This window comes from Pseudochaenichthys georgianus, chromosome 6 (assembly GCF_902827115.2).
Source record: "Pseudochaenichthys georgianus chromosome 6, fPseGeo1.2, whole genome shotgun sequence".
Taxonomy (NCBI): domain Eukaryota; kingdom Metazoa; phylum Chordata; class Actinopteri; order Perciformes; family Channichthyidae; genus Pseudochaenichthys; species Pseudochaenichthys georgianus.
This window is the reverse complement of record NC_047508.1, coordinates 5,717,252-5,735,438: the sequence shown is the minus strand read 5'-3', so window position 1 is coordinate 5,735,438 and position 18,187 is coordinate 5,717,252. Positions and strand designations below refer to the sequence as shown.

The following is an 18,187-nucleotide window of genomic DNA, read 5'->3' as shown; positions in this document are numbered from 1 at the left end:
CTCCCTATCCCCATGCACGTTCAGCAAATGTGTGGCCACAGTGCTTCAACTGCTGCGCGCCCACTGCATGAAAGTTTTATTTTACTTGACGACCTCATAGTCATGGCTGGGTCCCGGGAACAGGCAATGTTTTGCACAGCACAATTGATCACACACCTAACCAAATTAGGCTTCGCGATCAATTGAAAAAAGAGCACCGCCATACCTCACCAACAGGCGCTGTAGTTGGGAGTGGTGCTCGATGCAGGCGTGCTACGCGCCACCCTGTCAGAGAGCAGAAGTGCGTCCCTTCTCCGGGCGGTGCACAGGCTGCGACAGGGGGCAGCTTTAACTGTCATGCAGACTCTGGGTCTCATGGCGGCTGCTCACATTGTGGTCCCGCTGGGGTTACTGCATATGCGCCGCCTGCAGAGGTGGTTCTCCAGCCTGCGTTTGGATCCCAAGAGGCACAAACGGCGGCTGGTGACCATACCCCCCTCAGTGAGGGGCAACCTCCGGTTTTGGGGGTCCCCGGATCACCTCCGGAGGGGGTCTCCACTGGGACGGATGACCTCCTACATCACAGTGTTCACGGATGCATCCGGAACAGGATGGGGAGGGACCTGCCTGAAGAGGGCTATAGGTGGGCGCTGGGCGTCTCGACACAGCAACCTCCTAGAGCTACGGGCGGTAGTGTTAGTCCTCCAGCATTTCAGGCCCCTAATTCAGGGGGAACATGTAATGGTCAGGAGCGACAACAGCACCACAGTGGCTTATATCAACAGGCAGGGCGGAGTCCGCTCCGCCGCCTTGTTGACCACAGCGGAGAGGCTGTGGTTGTGGGCATCAGAGGTGGTGTTAGCCCTGAGAGCCCTCCATATCCCGGGACTGGAGAACAGGGGGGCCGACCTCATGTCGAGGGGCGGCCCCCTGCCAGGCGAATGGACGCTTCACCCGGAGGTGGTGAAGCAGATCTGGGCCCAGTTCGGGAGAGCGGAAGTGGATCTGTTTGCCAGCCGCCGCAACAACCACTGTGCCCTGTGGTTCTCCATGGCCCTGAGCGACGACCCACCCTTGGGGGTGGACGTGTTTGCACACGAGCCATGGCCAAGGAAGCTGCTCTACGCCTTTCCACCGCTGCGTCTCATTCTGCCTCTCCTGGGGAGGGTGAGGCGAGAACGTCTGTCAGTCATCCTAGTGGCTCCGGACCGCGTCGGGGCGCCGTGGTACTCAGAGATGACACAGATGAAGGTGGGCCAGCCCTGGGCGGTTCCCCAGTTCTGGGGGGCGATGTCTCAAGAGGCAGGTGCAATCGGGGCGTTACCCACTCTCGGCCGTCCTCTCCAGGCTTGGCTCCTGAGAGGGACAGGCTGAGACAGGGTGGATTGTCTGATAGTGTTATGCAGTCTATCCACGCAGCTAGAGCTGTATCCACCACAGCCTGTTACAGGCCAAGGTGGCTAGGATTCCAGCGATGGTGTGAGGAGCGGAGAATAGAGCCCCTATCTTGTGAGTTAGGCTCTATTTTATCCTTCTTACAGTTACTGGTGGACAGAGGGCTTGCGCATTCAACAGTGAAAGTGTATGCAGCAGCCATCTCGTCCTGCCATGAGGGATGTTGCGGCAGGTCAGCCTTTAGTCAACCACTGATGTTGCAGTTTTTACAGGGGGTCAGGAGGCTGCGCCCAGTAGTGCACGCCTCCACCCCACAGCGGGACCTGCCCCTAGTGCTCGAGGCTCTGGTGTTAGAACCATTTGAGCCTCTGGAGCTCTCCTCCCTAAAAGCACTGTTGTGGAAGACAGCTTTGCTTCTTGCCTTAACGTCAGCCAAAAAAAAAAAAAGTGTCCGAGTTAACCGCTCTGTCGGTGCACCCGAGCTGTTTACTGATTCAGGGTGACCGGAGCGCCGCGACACTCAGACCGAACCCGTCCTTTGTGCCCAAGAGCCTAAGGAGTGCGTTCAGGTTGAGGGCTATTCAGTTAGGGGGTTTTAGTCTTCCCCCCCCCATGGTGGGGACAGGGAAGCTAAACTGCACCTCCTCTGCCCGGTGCGTGCGCTAGCATGTTATGTGGAGCGCACGGCTGCCCTTAGACGCACCGAACAGCTGTTCGTGTGCTTCGGGGGCGGGGTGATCGGGAAAGCTCTGTCCAAGAAATGCCTGGCAGGCTGGCTCTGCGAGTGCATTGCACATGCCTACGGACAGGCAGGGAGAGCCTGCCCTACGAGGGTTCGTGCACACTCCACACGGGCTGTGGCTGCGTCGGCAGCCTTATTCAACGGTGTGAGTGTGGAGGATATATGCACAGCGGCGTCTTGGTCGACGCCAGGCCCCTTCATAAGATTTTATCTCTTGGACATGTCGGGCTCTTTCTCCTCGTCTGTGCTTGCGGGGGAAACACAGGACTGGTAGGGGGGTGGGGGGTTGTGGGTCAGTTGGCATCTGACCCCCTCCCCGGACGTAATGCGCCTTTGCTGTTCTCGGGCCCGCTGAGGGTCCCGGGATGGGTGAGGGGTGCGCTGGGCCCTTACAGGGTGCGCTGGGCCCCTCTGGGCCCCCTCCTGCCTCTCGGCAGGAGGAGAGCAGCCCTCCACACTTTAGTCCACACACTCTGCACAGGGTCAGTGTTTGAGTGTGGGGCATGGGCTCTGGCGCTCTCCCTGTTATCCTTAGGGATTCAGGGAGGCAGGCGTGTAGTAAGCCCATTTGGGGCAGAGGGACCCCCCCCCATCCGTCTATGGCCGGGGGGGGGTCCCCCGGCACTGTTTTTTGAGCGCACTTTCTGCGAGGCAATGTGTGCTCTGTCAGCCACATCCCAGATTTCTCCTCGGTTACAACCGGGTTAAAGGAGAATGTGGGGCAGCAGCTGCTGACCAGAAAAGCCGGTCAGGGGCAGTAGGGTGGAATGTTGTTGGATGACAGTGCGCGTATACATCGGGGCTCCACCCACTGTACCCATAGAGTCCAGTAGAGGGCGGAGCCTGTGAGAGATATAACGTTGGGTTACGTATTGTAACCCTTGTCATATAAGCACAGGCGGAGCCCTCTACTCAGGGCACTGTCTGTCCTATTCCGCTCGCTGAAGAGAGGTGTAGGATGATAGTCAGGAGGCGAGGCCTCCTTTTATACGGTGTGATGCGCGCGCATTCAGGTAGGCCCGCCCAAGGCCGGCTACGTCTATAGAAGTCTCAGTGGGAGAATGCTCGCAGGGTAAGGTAGTACCCATAGAGTCCAGTAGAGGGCTCCGCCTGTGCTAATATCACAAGGGTTACAATACGTAACCAACGTTTCTGCCGGAGAGAGGGGAGTTTGTCCCAAAGCTTGCTGCTGTATTTACTCCCTCCATCTGACAGGAGGGAGCCTCGTTGAGCTGCGAGTGTGGCTACAGACGGAGTTCACTCTGTCACGGAGGGGTAGGGTCGAGGGAGTGGTTTGGGATTGGGCCTTACAAACAGGAAAGGGTATTTTCTATCTTTGTTTAGAGTGAAAGAATGGTATAATGGACGCCAGAGGTGGGAAGTAACTACGTTCACAAGCTACCCTGCAGTATACAAAGTCATTCAAACTAGCTGCACCTTTACCAGCTTTGAGAACACTTTAATGATCAATCATTATAAAACATATCATATATATTATTCTGAAATGGACCAATCTGCACAATGACTACTTTTACTGTCGCTACTTTAACTATATTTTGATGAGAATTAGGGATGCTCCGATCGATCGGTCACCGGTCACATCTCCTTCGCATAGAGTTGATCAGGTTGTTGATTGTGGCCTGTGGAATGTTGGGCCACTCCTCTTCAATGGCTGTGCGAAGTTGCTGGATATTGGCAGGAACTGGAACACGCTGTCGTATACGCCGATCCAGAGCATCCCAAACATGCTCAATGGGTGACATGTCCGGTGAGTATGCTGGCCATGCAAGAACTGGGATGTTTTCAGCCTCCAGGAATTGTGTACAGATCCTTGCAACATGGGGCCGTGCATTATCATGCTGCAACATGAGGTGATGGTCGTGGATGAATGGCACAACAATGGGCCTCAGGATCTCGTCACGGTATCTCTGTGCATTCACAATGCCATCAATAAAATGCACCTGTGTTCGTCGTCCATAACATACGCCCGCCCATACCATAACCCCACCACCACCATGGGCCACTCGATTCACAACATTGACATCAGAAAACCGCTCACCCACACGACGCCTCACACGCTGTCTGCCATCTGCCCTGAACAGTGAAAACCGGGATTCATCCGTGAAGAGAACACCTCTCCAACGTGCCAGACGCCATCGAATGTGAGCATTTGCCCCTCAAGTTGGTTACGATGTCAGGTGGAGACCCCGATGAGGACGACGAGCATGCAGATGAGCTTCCCTGAGACGGTTTCTGACGGTTTGTGCAGAAATTCTTTGGTTATGCAAACCGATTGTTGCAGCAGCTGTCCGAGTGGCTGGTCTCAGACCATCTTGGAGGTGAACATGCTGGATGTGGAGGTCCTGGGCTGGTGTGGTTACACGTGGTCTGCGGTTGAGAGGCCGGTTGGATGTACTGCCAAATTCTCTGAAACGCCTTTGGAGACGGCTTATGGTAGAGAAATGAACATTCAATTCACGGGCAGCAGCTCTGGTGGACATTCCTGCTGTCAGCATGCCAATTGCTCGCTCCCTCAAAACTTGCGACATCTGTGGCATTGTGCTGTGTGATAAAACTGAACATTTTAGAGTGGCCTTTTATTGTGGCCAGCCTAAGGCACACCTGTGCAATAATCATGCTGTCTAATCAGCATCTTGATATGCCACACCTGTGAGGTGGGATGGATTATCTCGGCAAAGGAGAAGTGCTCACGATCACACATTTTTTTCAGATTTGTGAACAATATTTGAGAGAAATGGTTATTTTGTGTTTATAGAAAATGTTTTAGATCTTTGAGTTCATCTCATGAAAAATGGGAGCAAAAACAAAAGTGTTGCATTTATATTTTTGTTCAGTGTTGCTAACCAATCCTTAGGAAAGATAGTGATGAAGTAGATTCAATTATATTAAAGATACAAACACGGGTACACGTTGTGTGTTACCTTATGATGCGTAGAGGTGCGTAGCCCCCCCACAGACAGCCGAGGACTGGAGGAGTCATCAGAAGACTCAGAGGAGTTGGACCACGCTGTTCCGTTCTCCACGTCCTCATGACGCCGCAGCATGTTCTGGAAGAGAGCAGCAGTGAAAGAGGGAAGGCTGATGGGATACTGAGAAGGAGCAGATATATCCACATATTCCCTTTTATTCTTGTATTTTTTATGTTATTTGATTATCTTTGCTTTTTAATGACTGTTTTTAAATGCCATTTTATAATGTGTTACCGCAGCACTATTTCTTAAGGCTCTTAATGTCTTTAATTTTTTTAAAGCATTTTGAATTGCCTTATGTTGAAAGGTGCTACATAACTAAACTTGCCTTGCCTTGTCGTGCTCCCTGAGCAGGTGGCCCCTTGTAAGGCAGCCTCTGTGTGTGAAAGTAAAAAGGTGATTGCTGACTTTATTAAATGCACTTTGAGAAGTTGCTAAGAAGTGCTATATAAATGCAGTCCATTTACCATTTGTATTTCAGAGAAATCCATTAACCTGGATACCTCAATTGTTTTTTTGAGAGAATTTAAATCTCAGATCTGATCACTGAACCTGTTCCACTGCTCTCAGTAGGCGATCAAGGCTGAATTTAAATAGGCAGGGCCTCTCAGCTGATTGCGTGAAATGTACAACAGCGTGATGTACTCATATTTCAGCTAAAAAAGCATTCAAATAGCGGATTCAAAAACTGAAGAACTCAGTGTGCATTTTGACCCGGTGGCAACAATACCTATTGACGCAGCAACCACTGTGAGTACTATTCTTGTTTAATTAGACTTCTCTATTTCAGTTATTCTACTCTGTATAATTGTTCTGTAGTTATTGTAGCTAAAACGGCGCTTTTGAGAGAATTTAAATCTCAGATCTGATCACTGAACCTGTTCCACTGCTCTCAGTAAGCAATCTCGGCTGCATTTAAATAGGCAGGGCCTCTCAGCTGTCGCCCATCAGCTGTAGAGAGTTAACTAATTAGAGGGGCGTGGCACCACAGCTGTGAGAACTCAGCAATCAGGTGTCCATTTAGGTAGCTCTTTCTTTGAGCGTCAGCTTCAGACCGACAAAGACATTGGAGTCCTGCGGGAGTAAGACCGACAAAGACATTGGAGTCCTGCGGGAGTCACGAGGGTGGCAAAGAGGAGGCAAATCCTACTCTGATTGAGCTAAGTATTGCTGGTGTCTTATTTTTCTTTTCTTTAGCTTTCTAGCCCCTCATGCTATAATCATGTGTATTTTCTCCATTCCTGTTCATGTGTCTTCTCGCAATTATCACTGGCCCTGTGTATCGCCTAATCGCTATAACCGGCCTGCTCTCGTCTATCCCACGTGCTCCACTGACATCCAACATCTAGTTTCAGGCGGCCTGTGGAACTGCCAGTCAGCTGTTCCTAAGGCTGACTTCATCTCTGGCTACGCCTCCCTGCAGTCTCTGGATTTCCTTGCTCTCACTAAGACCTGGATTACTCCATCCAACACATCCACCCCAGCAGCTCTTTCCACAGCATATTCCTTCTCCCATACACCCAGACCCTCTGGCAGAGGAGGGGGCACTGGTCTCCTGCTCTCTCCCAAATGGAGCTTTTCCCTCTTCAAGCTACCTAACTTCACTCCTTCCACCTTTGAATTCCATGCCGTCACAGTAACCCATCCTATACAATGAACCCTTGTTGTTCTCTACCGTCCACCAGGCGCCTTGGGGGACTTCTTGGAGGAATTGGATAACCTCCTCTCACACATCCCTGAAACTGGCCCTCCTGCTGTACTTCTCTGAGACTTCAACCTCCAGACAGGGAAGATAGACGAACTAACATCTCTGTTAACCGCATTTGCTTTCTCACTGTCTCCGTCCCCACCAACGTATAAAGCTGGCAGTGTCCTTGATCTCATATTCTCAAGGAACTGCACTACTTCTAACCTCTCTGTAAACCCGCTCCACACATCTGATCACTTCTTCATTTCATTCTCTCTACCCCTTTCCACACATAACAAACTAATCTCTTCTCATCCTGCACCTGTCCGCCGTAACCTTCGTTCCCTCTCCCCCTCTACCCTTGCCTCATCGGTGCTCTCAGCCCTCCCTTCCTCTGACTCGTTCCAACTCCTGCCTCCAAACTCTGCTGCAGAAACTCTCCTCTCTACTCTCTCTTCCTCTCTGGACTCTCTCTGTCCTCTCACATCTCGGCAGGCTCGTCAGTCCCCTCCTGCTCCCTGGCTAAATGACGCACTGCGTGCTAATAGAACCGTCCTTAGGGCAGCAGAGCAGAAACGGTGGAAATCCAAACACCATGACGACCTCCTAACCTATCAGGCTCTCCTCTCCTCTTTCTCTGCTTCGATCTCTCAGGCAAAAAGCCCTTTCTTTCAAGATAAGATCCTATCTTCCTATTCCAATCCCAAAAAACTATTTTCCATCTTCTCCACCCTCTTGGACCCCCCCAAAGCCCCTCCCCCCCCCTCCCTTCTGTCAAGCGACTTTGTTAACCACTTTGAAAAAAAGGTTGATGATATTCGCTCTTCTTTTTCTGACTCACCTTTACTCACCGCTGGGTCACCAGACCCTCCTTCCACCCACACACTAACCTCCTTTTCCCCTCTCTCGCCAAGTGAGGTTCTTACCCTCATTACCTCTGCCCGCCCTACCACCTGTCCTCTGGACCCTATCCCTTCAAACCATCGCTCCTGATATTCTACCGTTTATCTCCCATTTCATCAACACTTCTCTAACTTCTGGTCACTTTCCAAACAGTCTCAAGGAGGCAAGAGTAAACCCTCTCATAAAGAAACCCACTCTCAACCCGTCTGATGTTATAAACTACAGGCCTGTCTCTCTCCTCCTGTTCCTGTCTAAAACACTTGAACGCGCTGTCTTTAAACAACTCTCCTGTTATCTCCATCAGAACAACCTTCTGGATCCGCACCAGTCTGGTTTCAAGGCAGGCCACTCCACAGAAACTGCTCTCATTGCTGTCACTGAGGAACTGCACACTGCTAAAGCAGCCTCCCTCTCCTCTGTCATCATCCTGTTGGACCTGTCTGCTGCATTCGACACGGTGAACCATCAGATCCTCCTTCACTCTCCAAGAACTTGGAGTTTCAGGCTCTGCACTTTCCCTCCTCACCTCATACCTCAAAGACCGCACCTACAGGGTTACTTGGAGAGGGTCCGAGTCCGACCCTTGTCAATTAACTACAGGGGTCCCTCAGGGCTCTGTTCTTGGTCCCCTCCTCTTCTCCCTGTACACAAACTCGCTCGGATCTGTCATTAGCCCGCATGGTTTTTCATACCACTGCTACGCTGACGACACCCCAATTAATTCTGTCCTTTCCCCGCTCAGAGACCCAGGTCGTCGCACGCATCTCTGCTTGTCTAGCTGACATCTCTCAGTGGATGTCTGCTCACCATCTCAAGCTCAACCTTGACAAGACTGAACTGCTTTTCCTACCGGGAAAAGATTGTCCCACTCTTGACCTGACTATCAACATCGGCACCTCTGTTGTTTCCCCGACTCAGACTGCAAGGAATCTGGGTGTGATCCTAGATAACAACCTGTCCTTCACTGCAAACATCGCTGCAACAACCCGCTGCTGCAGATACACGCTCTACAACATCAGGAAGACGTCCCCAGCTGACCCAGAAAGCGACCCAGCTTCTGGTCCAGGCTTTCGTCACCTCACGCCTAGACTACTGCAACTCCCTCCTGGCTGGTCTACCTGCATGTGCCATCCGACCTCTGCAGCTCATCCAGAATGCAGCAGCTCGTCTGGTCTTCAACCTTCCTAAATTTTCCCACACCACGCCGCTCCTCCGCTCCCTCCACTGGCTTCCGGTAACTGCTAGAATTCACTTCAAGACACTGTACACCCCAGCGCGTGCTCTACGCTCTGCATCAGCCAAACGACTCGCTGCACCCTCGCTGCGAGGGGGACCCAAGTTCCCATCAGCAAAAACACGTAGGTTTGCTATCCTGGCTCCAAAATGGTGGAATGAGCTCCCCATTGACATCAGGGCGGCAGAAAGCTTACACACTTTCCGGCGCAGACTGAAAACTCATCTCTTTCGACTCCACTTCGAGCGATAGAATTACTAACAAAGAACTGCTAACAGAGCACTTATATACTAATAAAGGACTGGCTTATCTATAGCCAGTTGAGTAGCACTTGAAATACTTGGCTCTATGAAACCTGATGTACTTATATGATTCTGTTTTCTTCAAGGTTGTGTCTTCCTGGTCGAATGTACTTATTGTAAGTCGCTTTGGATAAAAGCGTCAGCTAAATGCAATGTAATGTTTTCCATTATTAAAAATCCGGGAGACTACTTGACGAAAAAGCCTCTCTTCCACCCTGGATCGAGGCTATGAGCTTCAGCAGACTGATTCACTGATCACAGAACAAACTGCTTCACACATCTCACACACTGTCTGCCCCCCCCTGATCATTCTCACTGAGTATCACTCTGGGTTCTTCCACTTTGCTGATCAGTCACACTTCACATGCTGTAAACAGCGATCAACTGATGTGTTGATTTAATTGGAGGGTGTTTCAGATTAAAAAATCTGGCAAATACACACTCATTAATTATCTTCGGTTCAGTTTCCACTCTGCTTTGTCCTGTCTACTCTGCTCCACTGACCACATTTTGTAGAAAACTGAGTACCCTGAACAAGAACAACCAACAGAGAACTGATATGCAAACAAGCTGAGTGGACACACTCCCAAGTGTGTGTGAGTTTCAGAAAGTGTAAATCACCCTTTGTGGAACTAAATTGATGCAGGTCTCCCTTGTAAAAGAGATCCATGATCTCAAGGGACCTATCTGTCTAAATAAAGGTTTGAAATGAAATGAAATGACACTGAACTGAATATAAACAGAGCAACGTGCTAAATGAATGGACCTGTTTTAAAGCTGCTCTATTGGGAATGTAAGGATTATTTTTCAGTCATCAGTATTGAGTATAAAGTCAAAGTCAATGGATGGCAGAAGTGTATAATTCAAACCAAATGCAGAAACAGAAATTCAACAACGTATGAAACAATAAGTGTGACCCGCACCAATCCAGAAAAACTACGACATTTTCCCCATGGTGTTGTGCTGTTCATCAGTCATTATCCTATTGTTGTCACAAGGCCTAAGCGTTCTTCAAACTAAATGCACGTTGGATTGTTTAACGCAAACACATTTCACAATGATCAAATACATTTTTATTTTTTTATTGTGACAATCCTGTTATCTGACTGTTTCTCAGATCTCAGCAGTAACTAGGAGAGTACAGTTTATTATCAACATTATCTATCCTTCACAACTACTGCCACAATATGTTTCTCTATATTATTTGCAGTCTTGCAGGTTTTACAGTGTTATAACTCACAATAACCTTCAGAACACTGTCATCCTGCTAAACTGCCTTCAGGACATCCGCAAGTGGAACATTTCCTGCAGCTTAATGCTGATAGGACAGAAATAATGATTACATGGCAAGATGATAGTTCAGTCACCAACATAACAAACAGTCTTGGTTCTCTGTCCAAAACCCAGTATTGCAGTCATATTTTCTAAACTGTAATCCATAATTTCATCTCCACCTCCAGCCGGTCCAACACTCTGCTGTTAGGATTTTAACTCAGACTAGGAAATATGACGACATCACAGAGATTCTGGCTTCCTCACACCGGCAACCTGTTGCTTTTAGAACCAATTTAATTTCAAACCTTTATTTAATCAGGTGAATCCCATTGAGATCATCGATCTCTTTTTCAAGGGAGACCTGCTGCAAGTAGCTGCAAATCTTAGGATTTTTTTATTAGTTACAAAGCCCTGTAACTAGGCCTCTCCCCGAGTTATTTGTCAGACCTCTTACTGTTCTATGTCCCTTCTACAACCTAAGATACTCAGATGTGTCGCTACTGGTCGTTCCAAGTTCCTATATATAGGAACTTGTAGGTACTATATAAATAAATATATAGCTTTTTAGAGTTTACCCTTTCCTGTAGTGTGTTATATAGGTTTTAGTGCACGTAAATGGTCTGCAAAGGCTAAAATGCCTGTGTTCCCTCCAGAGGGAGTTTTTTTTTTCTCCCACACTCTCAATGAAGCTGAAGATGAGTAGAATCTGAACTTGTTAAATATACAGAATTATAGGCTCACGATTCTTAAAGGTTCCTCATTACGAGTTCATACCAGGGGGGCCTAATGTATGGTCTAGTTGTGTTGGGAGGTTCTAAATGACCTAAAGGCATTCATTAAAGCTCGTGTGTGTGTGTGTGTGTGTGTGTGTGTGTGTGTGTGTGTGTGTGTGTGTGTGTGTGTGTGTGTGTGTGTGTGTGTGTGTGTGTGTGTGTGTGTGTGTGTGTGTGTGTGTGGTGTGTTGTGTGTGTGTGTGTGTGTGTGTGTGTGTGTGTGTGTGTGTGTAACGAGCCATGTTGTGTGCGTGCGCAACGAGCCATGTTGTGTGCGTGCGCGAGAGAGAGAGCGCACCGGTACCGGAAATCGTAGTTGTTGTTGCTTCTGGTGCTAGCGAGCTACGCTAACGGATATAAGGAGTTTTTTCCACAACAAGCTGGAGGAGAGTCAGTCCTGTCAGACTGAGAGGCTCAGTGAGCTAAAGGACTCTTGAGTGTTTAGATAGTTAACTTTAGTCTAAGTTATCTCAGTGGGTCTCAAACGTTTTGGTCACCATTAATGTAAACAGTTATTTCCGAGGCACACGTTTATATGATCATTATAGTTATAAAAAAACAAGAGAATAAATAAAAACAGTTATGAAATACTATATGACAGTAAAACAAGAATAAAGTTTAAAAGGGTGATTTGTAAAATATCCATAAAGAAAAAGTAAATCTGTTTACAGTTCTGTTTCATAGGTGTTGAGAGAGGTATCCATAGATCTCTTCATTTTGCTCTCAAAGTGCACCAGATTGATGCATTTAACTTCAATATTTAAAAAACTAATCTTCCCGGGGGAGCATGCCCCTGGACCCCCCTATGTGAGGTCCACACACCACCTATAAAAATAGCACTCTACCCCTGCTTACACCTATATGCCTCGAGCCTTCATTGTAACAGTCACACTGTGTATTTGCATATGGGGATTGTTGCAGTAGAACATTTCACTGTCGCGCCCGGTACATTAATGGGAAACCCTAAATGTTTGAGCACCCTCTATGAAACGTCAAGCTACACCACAGCACCCCAAAATAAATATCTGGCGCCGCCACTGAGCCTGACTATTTGTGTTGGGGGGCCCAACTTTTTTTTTTCTCCAAAGGGGGGGCCTGACAGAAAAAGTTTGAGAACCACTGCTCTAACTCCTGCTCTCAAATGGAAGCTGACACTCAGTGAAATCAGCTGTTTGGAAACTGTGCAAACATACCGCATGGCTCCACGAAGCTACATTCAACACATGGAGACTACTGTTACAGGTTTCTAATGTTCTACACCACTGTCTCTAGTCACTACACCAGTGGCTCCTACATGGTTGGGGGGTTCCAATGATCAGGACTTACTGCACTTGGTCCTGTAGGTGAGCTGTCATTACAAGGACAGCTGTGGCTAAGAGTGTCTCTGAAGATGTCCATCAGCGGCCAGTGCTGCCGCCGGCTCAGACTGCGGGGCAGAGACTGTGGGTCCATAGCAGGAGGACAGAGGGCAGCAGCAGTTACACTTTCATTCTAAACCATGATATTTCAACGGTTCCCTTTTCAGCCAATTCCAGACATGTAATTAATCTAAATCCTTTTTTGCTTGGAATTTCAATGAAGTTTCCTAGGACGATCCCAGGTGGCTGCCTCTTTGTTGTGTTACCCTCGGTTGTGTCTTGTTTTGTTTGTTAATTCAAGGTTTAAGGGTTAATTGTTGTATGGTTATTGTACTTACTTATTTGTATATTTCTTATAAACTTTTCTTCTTTGCAATTTAAATTTAAATTAAAAATGTTGTAATGGTTCTATTTTTGCTCTTCTTTATTTAACAATGATTCCTGTAGTTAAATTCCTCTCACTGTGTGATACATGCAAACCTACTTGGCAATAAAATGAATTCTGATTCAGAATTTATATGAAATCTACAAACACTCGGCTAAAAGGCCAGAAACATACTAAATGAAGAGTCTATGATCATCCCTCAGTTGTCTGCCCCTCTTGCATTCAATGACTAAATACAAAAACAGTGAATATCACACAAAATACCAGCAACTTTAAGCTTATACTCCAGAGTCACTATCTAATAAGCATAGTTAAAATGTTACTGTGGAAAGAAGAAGGTTCAAAGAGAGGCCACCAGAATAGAGAAGGGCTTACATAGAAGGCTTGTTCTCGTAGAGAGGGCGTGTCCGGCGGGCTCTGGTTGAAGATGGTGGAGAGTCTCTTACTGATGGTGGGAGCTTTGGTGACGGTGCTGGCCACTGACGCCATGTCATCTTTATCAAATGGACTGAAAGAGCGGGAACAAATAAGTGAGGAAGGGGAATCACAACATAACATTTCATATTATATTAAGCAATAGAGTGGTGCAGCGAGGATGTCTTTTTGTTGGCCAACATGGACGTTAGCATGGCATGACGAAAAAACAATGGGATTTTTCCATTGGATTTTTGTAAAAAATAAGATCTGTCAAAAATATGTTTGGGATACTTACATGTTTTGTTCAACAGGATTATCTCCATATATATATATATACACACACTATAACACATTTTACATCAGTTGAAACCTAAATGCTATTGCCCGAAGTAAAAGGGTAAGGTAAGGCTATGAGCTAACTACATCACTGTTGCATAAGTTCATGTAACCACCGCTAAGCTAAAGGCAGCTCATGTTTGACATGATGACATTTAGCATTTAGCAGTCGCATTTAGCCCCTTGTTTGTTTGTTTATTTGTATGAGACAAATAAGCCTCTAAGGGTGTTGTTACCACACGCCTTTTGTAAGACATTTGAACAAATGTATTGAAAAAAATGTGTGGGCTACAAGGCTAAACTGCTATGTCATCTCCGAGTTGTATGACTCAATTATGCATCACTATGTTTATTTAATAAATAACTCTTGGACAAAAAGTAGAGTACTCGTTAAGTTCATTATAATATTCAGTTTACAGCAGCATGTTTAGGAAAACTCACTTCCAGGTGACTTCCAGGCTCAGCTTAATAGTCCCAAGATCATTAATATCCACGGCAACTGTCTGGGGGAGTGCAGCAAACAGGTCCTTTGTCTCGCAGGAAACACTTCCTACAACCACGTGATTGGCTAAGCTCTTCAGCTCTGTCACCTAGGAGACCACAGACATATAGCCATGTCAATCATACACTGTTGGCGTCAGAGAAATTAAAGCAAGACAGAAAGTGAAAGATAGGACTGACTCACCGGTAAAAAAATAACACAACGTCATTAACAGAACCAGGAACAGACCAGAAGTCCCACATTAAACTATTGGACTTGACTGACCTTCACAGAGAGGAAGTCGCTGACGAGCGGCAGGAACACCATGTCCTCGCTGTCCCACACCTGTCTGCTGTTCAGCTCGATCCTGCCTCGGAGCTTCCACCGCTGCCGACCGTACCTCATAAAGATCTGAGAACACACACACACACACACCATTTTTTTACTTTTGAGGATGTTTTAATTGATTGATTTAATATTTTCATTGAACGTTCACTATGAATGTACATACATTAGGTGCTAGATAAGACAGAGAGAGATACTCCCTCAAACTGACAAAACGACAACATATACATGTATTTTTAAAATAGTGTGTTCCCAATATTTAAAACTATATTACATTTTATGTTCTCAAAATGAATCATACGCACGCACTCTGTTTTCCTCTTTGTCCTTTTTTCCGTAAAAATATATTTCACTGTATCGTATATAGTGTTTTCAGCATACAGTACTTTGGCAATATTGCATGTGATCATGGTCACTTATAATTAGACAGCCAGACAGACAGACTAACCTCATACTGGTCTCCGGCACATAATCTAGCGAATCCAGCCAGCCCTGAAAGACAGACAGAAAGAGATGCAAATCCTTTAGGAAGTTTGAACTAAAGGACAGCAGAAAGCTTACACACCTTCCGGCGCAGACTGAAAACTCATCTCTTTCGACTCCACCTCGAGCAATAGAATTACTAACAAAGAACTGCTAACAGAGCACTTATATACTAATAAAGGACTGGCTTATCTATAGCCAGTTGAGTAGCACTTGAAATACTTGGCTCTATGAAACCTGATGTACTTTATGATTCTGTTTTCTTCAAGGTTGTGTCTTCCTGGTCGAATGCACTTATTGTAAGTCGCTTTGGATAAAAGCGTCAGCTAAATGCAATGTCATGTAAGTATTTAGAAGCTGCTGAATTAGTTCTCCCTATGGCACCCATGCTTCTTCAGTTATCGCAGAACAACTGCTAAAAAAATCATACATGTTTCAGCTGTAGTGTCGAATAGGTTCCTCTTTATGTATTTTAATATTGTTACAGAAAAGACAAAATAACAGATTGATGATCTGAGCGTTTGTTCACTTTTCAATTTTACAGAGTAGCTGCAACTCAACTATAACAGCGAAATGATTCGGTGTAACCATAATCTTTTTCCCAAAAATGTGAGTCCAAAGATGCTGCATGCCAAATGTGGAGATTAGACGGCTTGTCAATAATTCATGAACAAATAGTTCCATCAAAACATTTGTTTTGTATTACGCCAGCCTCTCATCAGCAGTGTGTTGTGGGGGGTGAACTCTTTCTCCAGAGGTGAGTGATATTTGTTGAGGCACGGGTACGTCAAGGTAAAGAGTCAGTAGTTCAAGAAGAGGATGGATAAAGGAGGGAAGAAAACACGGAGGATGAGATTAAGGTTGGAAGAAAGCACAGATGGTTTCATTCTCACCTTTCATCTTAATGTGGAACTCCCCCAGATGGTTCTCCAAGTCGTTCTCCAACAAGCACATGTTCTACGGAGAGAACATATTCATTTGACCAAACAGAAATGAATTACAGAGCAGAGTTTATAAATGATCCACATTAGTTGAGCTTTTTTTTATACTTTAATGTATTCCTTTACTAGTTGGTGGTGCAGTGATTATTTTATTTAACGGTGGCTCCCTCAACGAAATACAATGGGTCTTTTCAATTCAATTTCAAATAGTTCAGAAAATAAACAGGATAATAACACCTATTTTATAATTGTTTAAGCGTGAATACAATCTCCAGAAGTAAAAAGCTAGTTAGGCTATAAACAAACCGCGTTTGACTTCATGTCAACACTGCTAAGCTAAAGGCAGCTAACGTTGCTAAAGTATGCTGAATTAGTCACTTGTTGGCAACCGCCGTTTTTATGACACATAGAAGTTTCAGACATGTTGGGTATTTAGCAGAGGCGGGAGTAAGTCCTACATGTGCAAGTCATGAGCAAGTCTCAAGTCTTGAGCTACAAGTATCAAGCAAGTCCCAAGTCACTGTGGTGAGAGTCAAGCAAGTCCCAAGTCACTGTGGTGAGAGTCAAGCAAGTCACAAGTCACTGTGGTGAGAGTCAAGCAAGTCACAAGTCAAGTCATACGAAATTCTGATGAATAACCCCAGTTTTCGCATTTAAATCAGTTAAAATATTATGGTTATAAAAAGTTTAGTTTTATTTTCAACATAAACAGCAATGGAGAGTGGGGCGCTGAAATTATAACCCTATACATTCTAAAAGGGCTCTAAAGTGATAACAGGATATTTTACATGTTAAGCCTCCTGCCCTGGCTCCCCTTCAGCCGGGTCACAGCATTTCTCCATGGTCTGTCTAAGGTGCTCCCAGATGACACTGTCTCATTGTTCTATTTCGTATATGGCTTCGCCCTCTAAGGCTATCGCTATTGGGTTATCCCTCTGCGCCCCCGCGCAGCACTGAAACACTTGTAGTCCACGCCCACCTGCTAGGTGGGCCCCACCCTCGGGCCTCCTTCCGGTATAAATAGGAAGGTGGCCCGGCAATCTGCTCCCTCTTTTCTTCAGCAACCAGCAGTACTGAAGCACAGGAAAGCAACAGCATGAGCAATAAAGAGTGTGTCCGTATGTGCCCTTCGTGCAATACAGGCTACATTATGAGCTATGATTTGCATCCGATATGCGCAGCCTGTCTGGGGCCAGAGCACGCGGACGTGGCTCTCAGCCAGCAGGTCGCATGTCCTCATTGTGTGCGTCTTCCTTCATCCGACAGGAAGCGAAGGGCGGACGCCCTAGCTGCTGCGGGTGAGGAGGACGACTGGGGTGGACAGGTGCCCATCCAGGACAGCCTGTTTCTGGAGGCGAGTGGGGAGTCGGACTCCTTCCCCGCCTCCCTCCAGGGCTCGCCATGCGGCTCTCCCCTTCCCCCTCTTCCCCGGACGGGGGAGACGGGGTCGGAGCGAGAGTCAGAGGTGGCGGTCGAGCACGTGTTCCCCTTCTCCGTGGCCACGGCGCTACCGGCATTGGGAGGCATCATGCTGGAGCTGCCGGAAATAATCGGCAAGGCAGCAGCATGTAGAGGCCTCCCCGTTCCCCGAGGACGGGAGAGGGTGGCTCTGGATGACATTGCGGGCGTGTTTTCCCGGGTGCAGACGGGCAGGAGTGATCCGATCTGGCGCTTCCCTGCCATTAGGCGGTATCAGGAAGGTTCAGCGGCGAACCCGAGGAGCTTGAGGGCTCCGGTAGCCTCCCTTGTCCCCTTCACCAAGGTGGAGGGTTTCACAGATGAGGTTTTCCCAACCACCCCCGCTCTGGAACCGAGCTTAACGGCATTTTTCGGGGTAAGACAGGCCAACTTGGTCACCGGACGCGCCCTATGTTGGCCGACCCCAAGGACCAGTATGTCGCCCGCCAGGCTGACCGGGCGCACCAGTGTGCGTTCCAGGCATCGGTAGCGGCAAACAACATCGCTTTGCTGACCAACTCGGTGGTGACGTTGGTCGAGCGATCCACCACCGTGGCACCAGAGGAGGCGGAGGAGATCGCTAAGGCGGCCAGCACGGCGCTCACGCTGTGCGCAGCCGTGGCGGTGTCCCAGGCGAGGATTACGGCATGGATGACACAGATCCAGCATCACCTCTGGTTACAGCAGGCAGCGGTCACAGAGC

At 47.5% G+C, this 18,187-nt stretch overlaps 1 protein-coding gene across 2 annotated transcripts in view; it reads right to left on the bottom strand.

The window, feature by feature from the left end:
- Window positions 1–18,187, bottom strand: part of ripor1 (RHO family interacting cell polarization regulator 1) — a 91,417-nt gene that overhangs the window by 28,869 nt on the left and 44,361 nt on the right. The window contains exons 8-14 of one of the 2 annotated variants that reach the window (XM_034084900.2): window positions 15,979–16,042; window positions 15,051–15,094; window positions 14,543–14,668; window positions 14,218–14,366; window positions 13,399–13,531; window positions 5,435–5,482; window positions 5,059–5,184 (exon numbers count right to left, since the gene is read on the bottom strand). In XM_034084900.2, the coding sequence (XP_033940791.1) occupies window positions 5,059–5,184; window positions 5,435–5,482; window positions 13,399–13,531; window positions 14,218–14,366; window positions 14,543–14,668; window positions 15,051–15,094; window positions 15,979–16,042 (690 nt within the window). The remainder of the gene's footprint in view (window positions 1–5,058; window positions 5,185–5,434; window positions 5,483–13,398; window positions 13,532–14,217; window positions 14,367–14,542; window positions 14,669–15,050; window positions 15,095–15,978; window positions 16,043–18,187) is intronic. The other variant, XM_034084901.2, reaches the window with a different exon arrangement.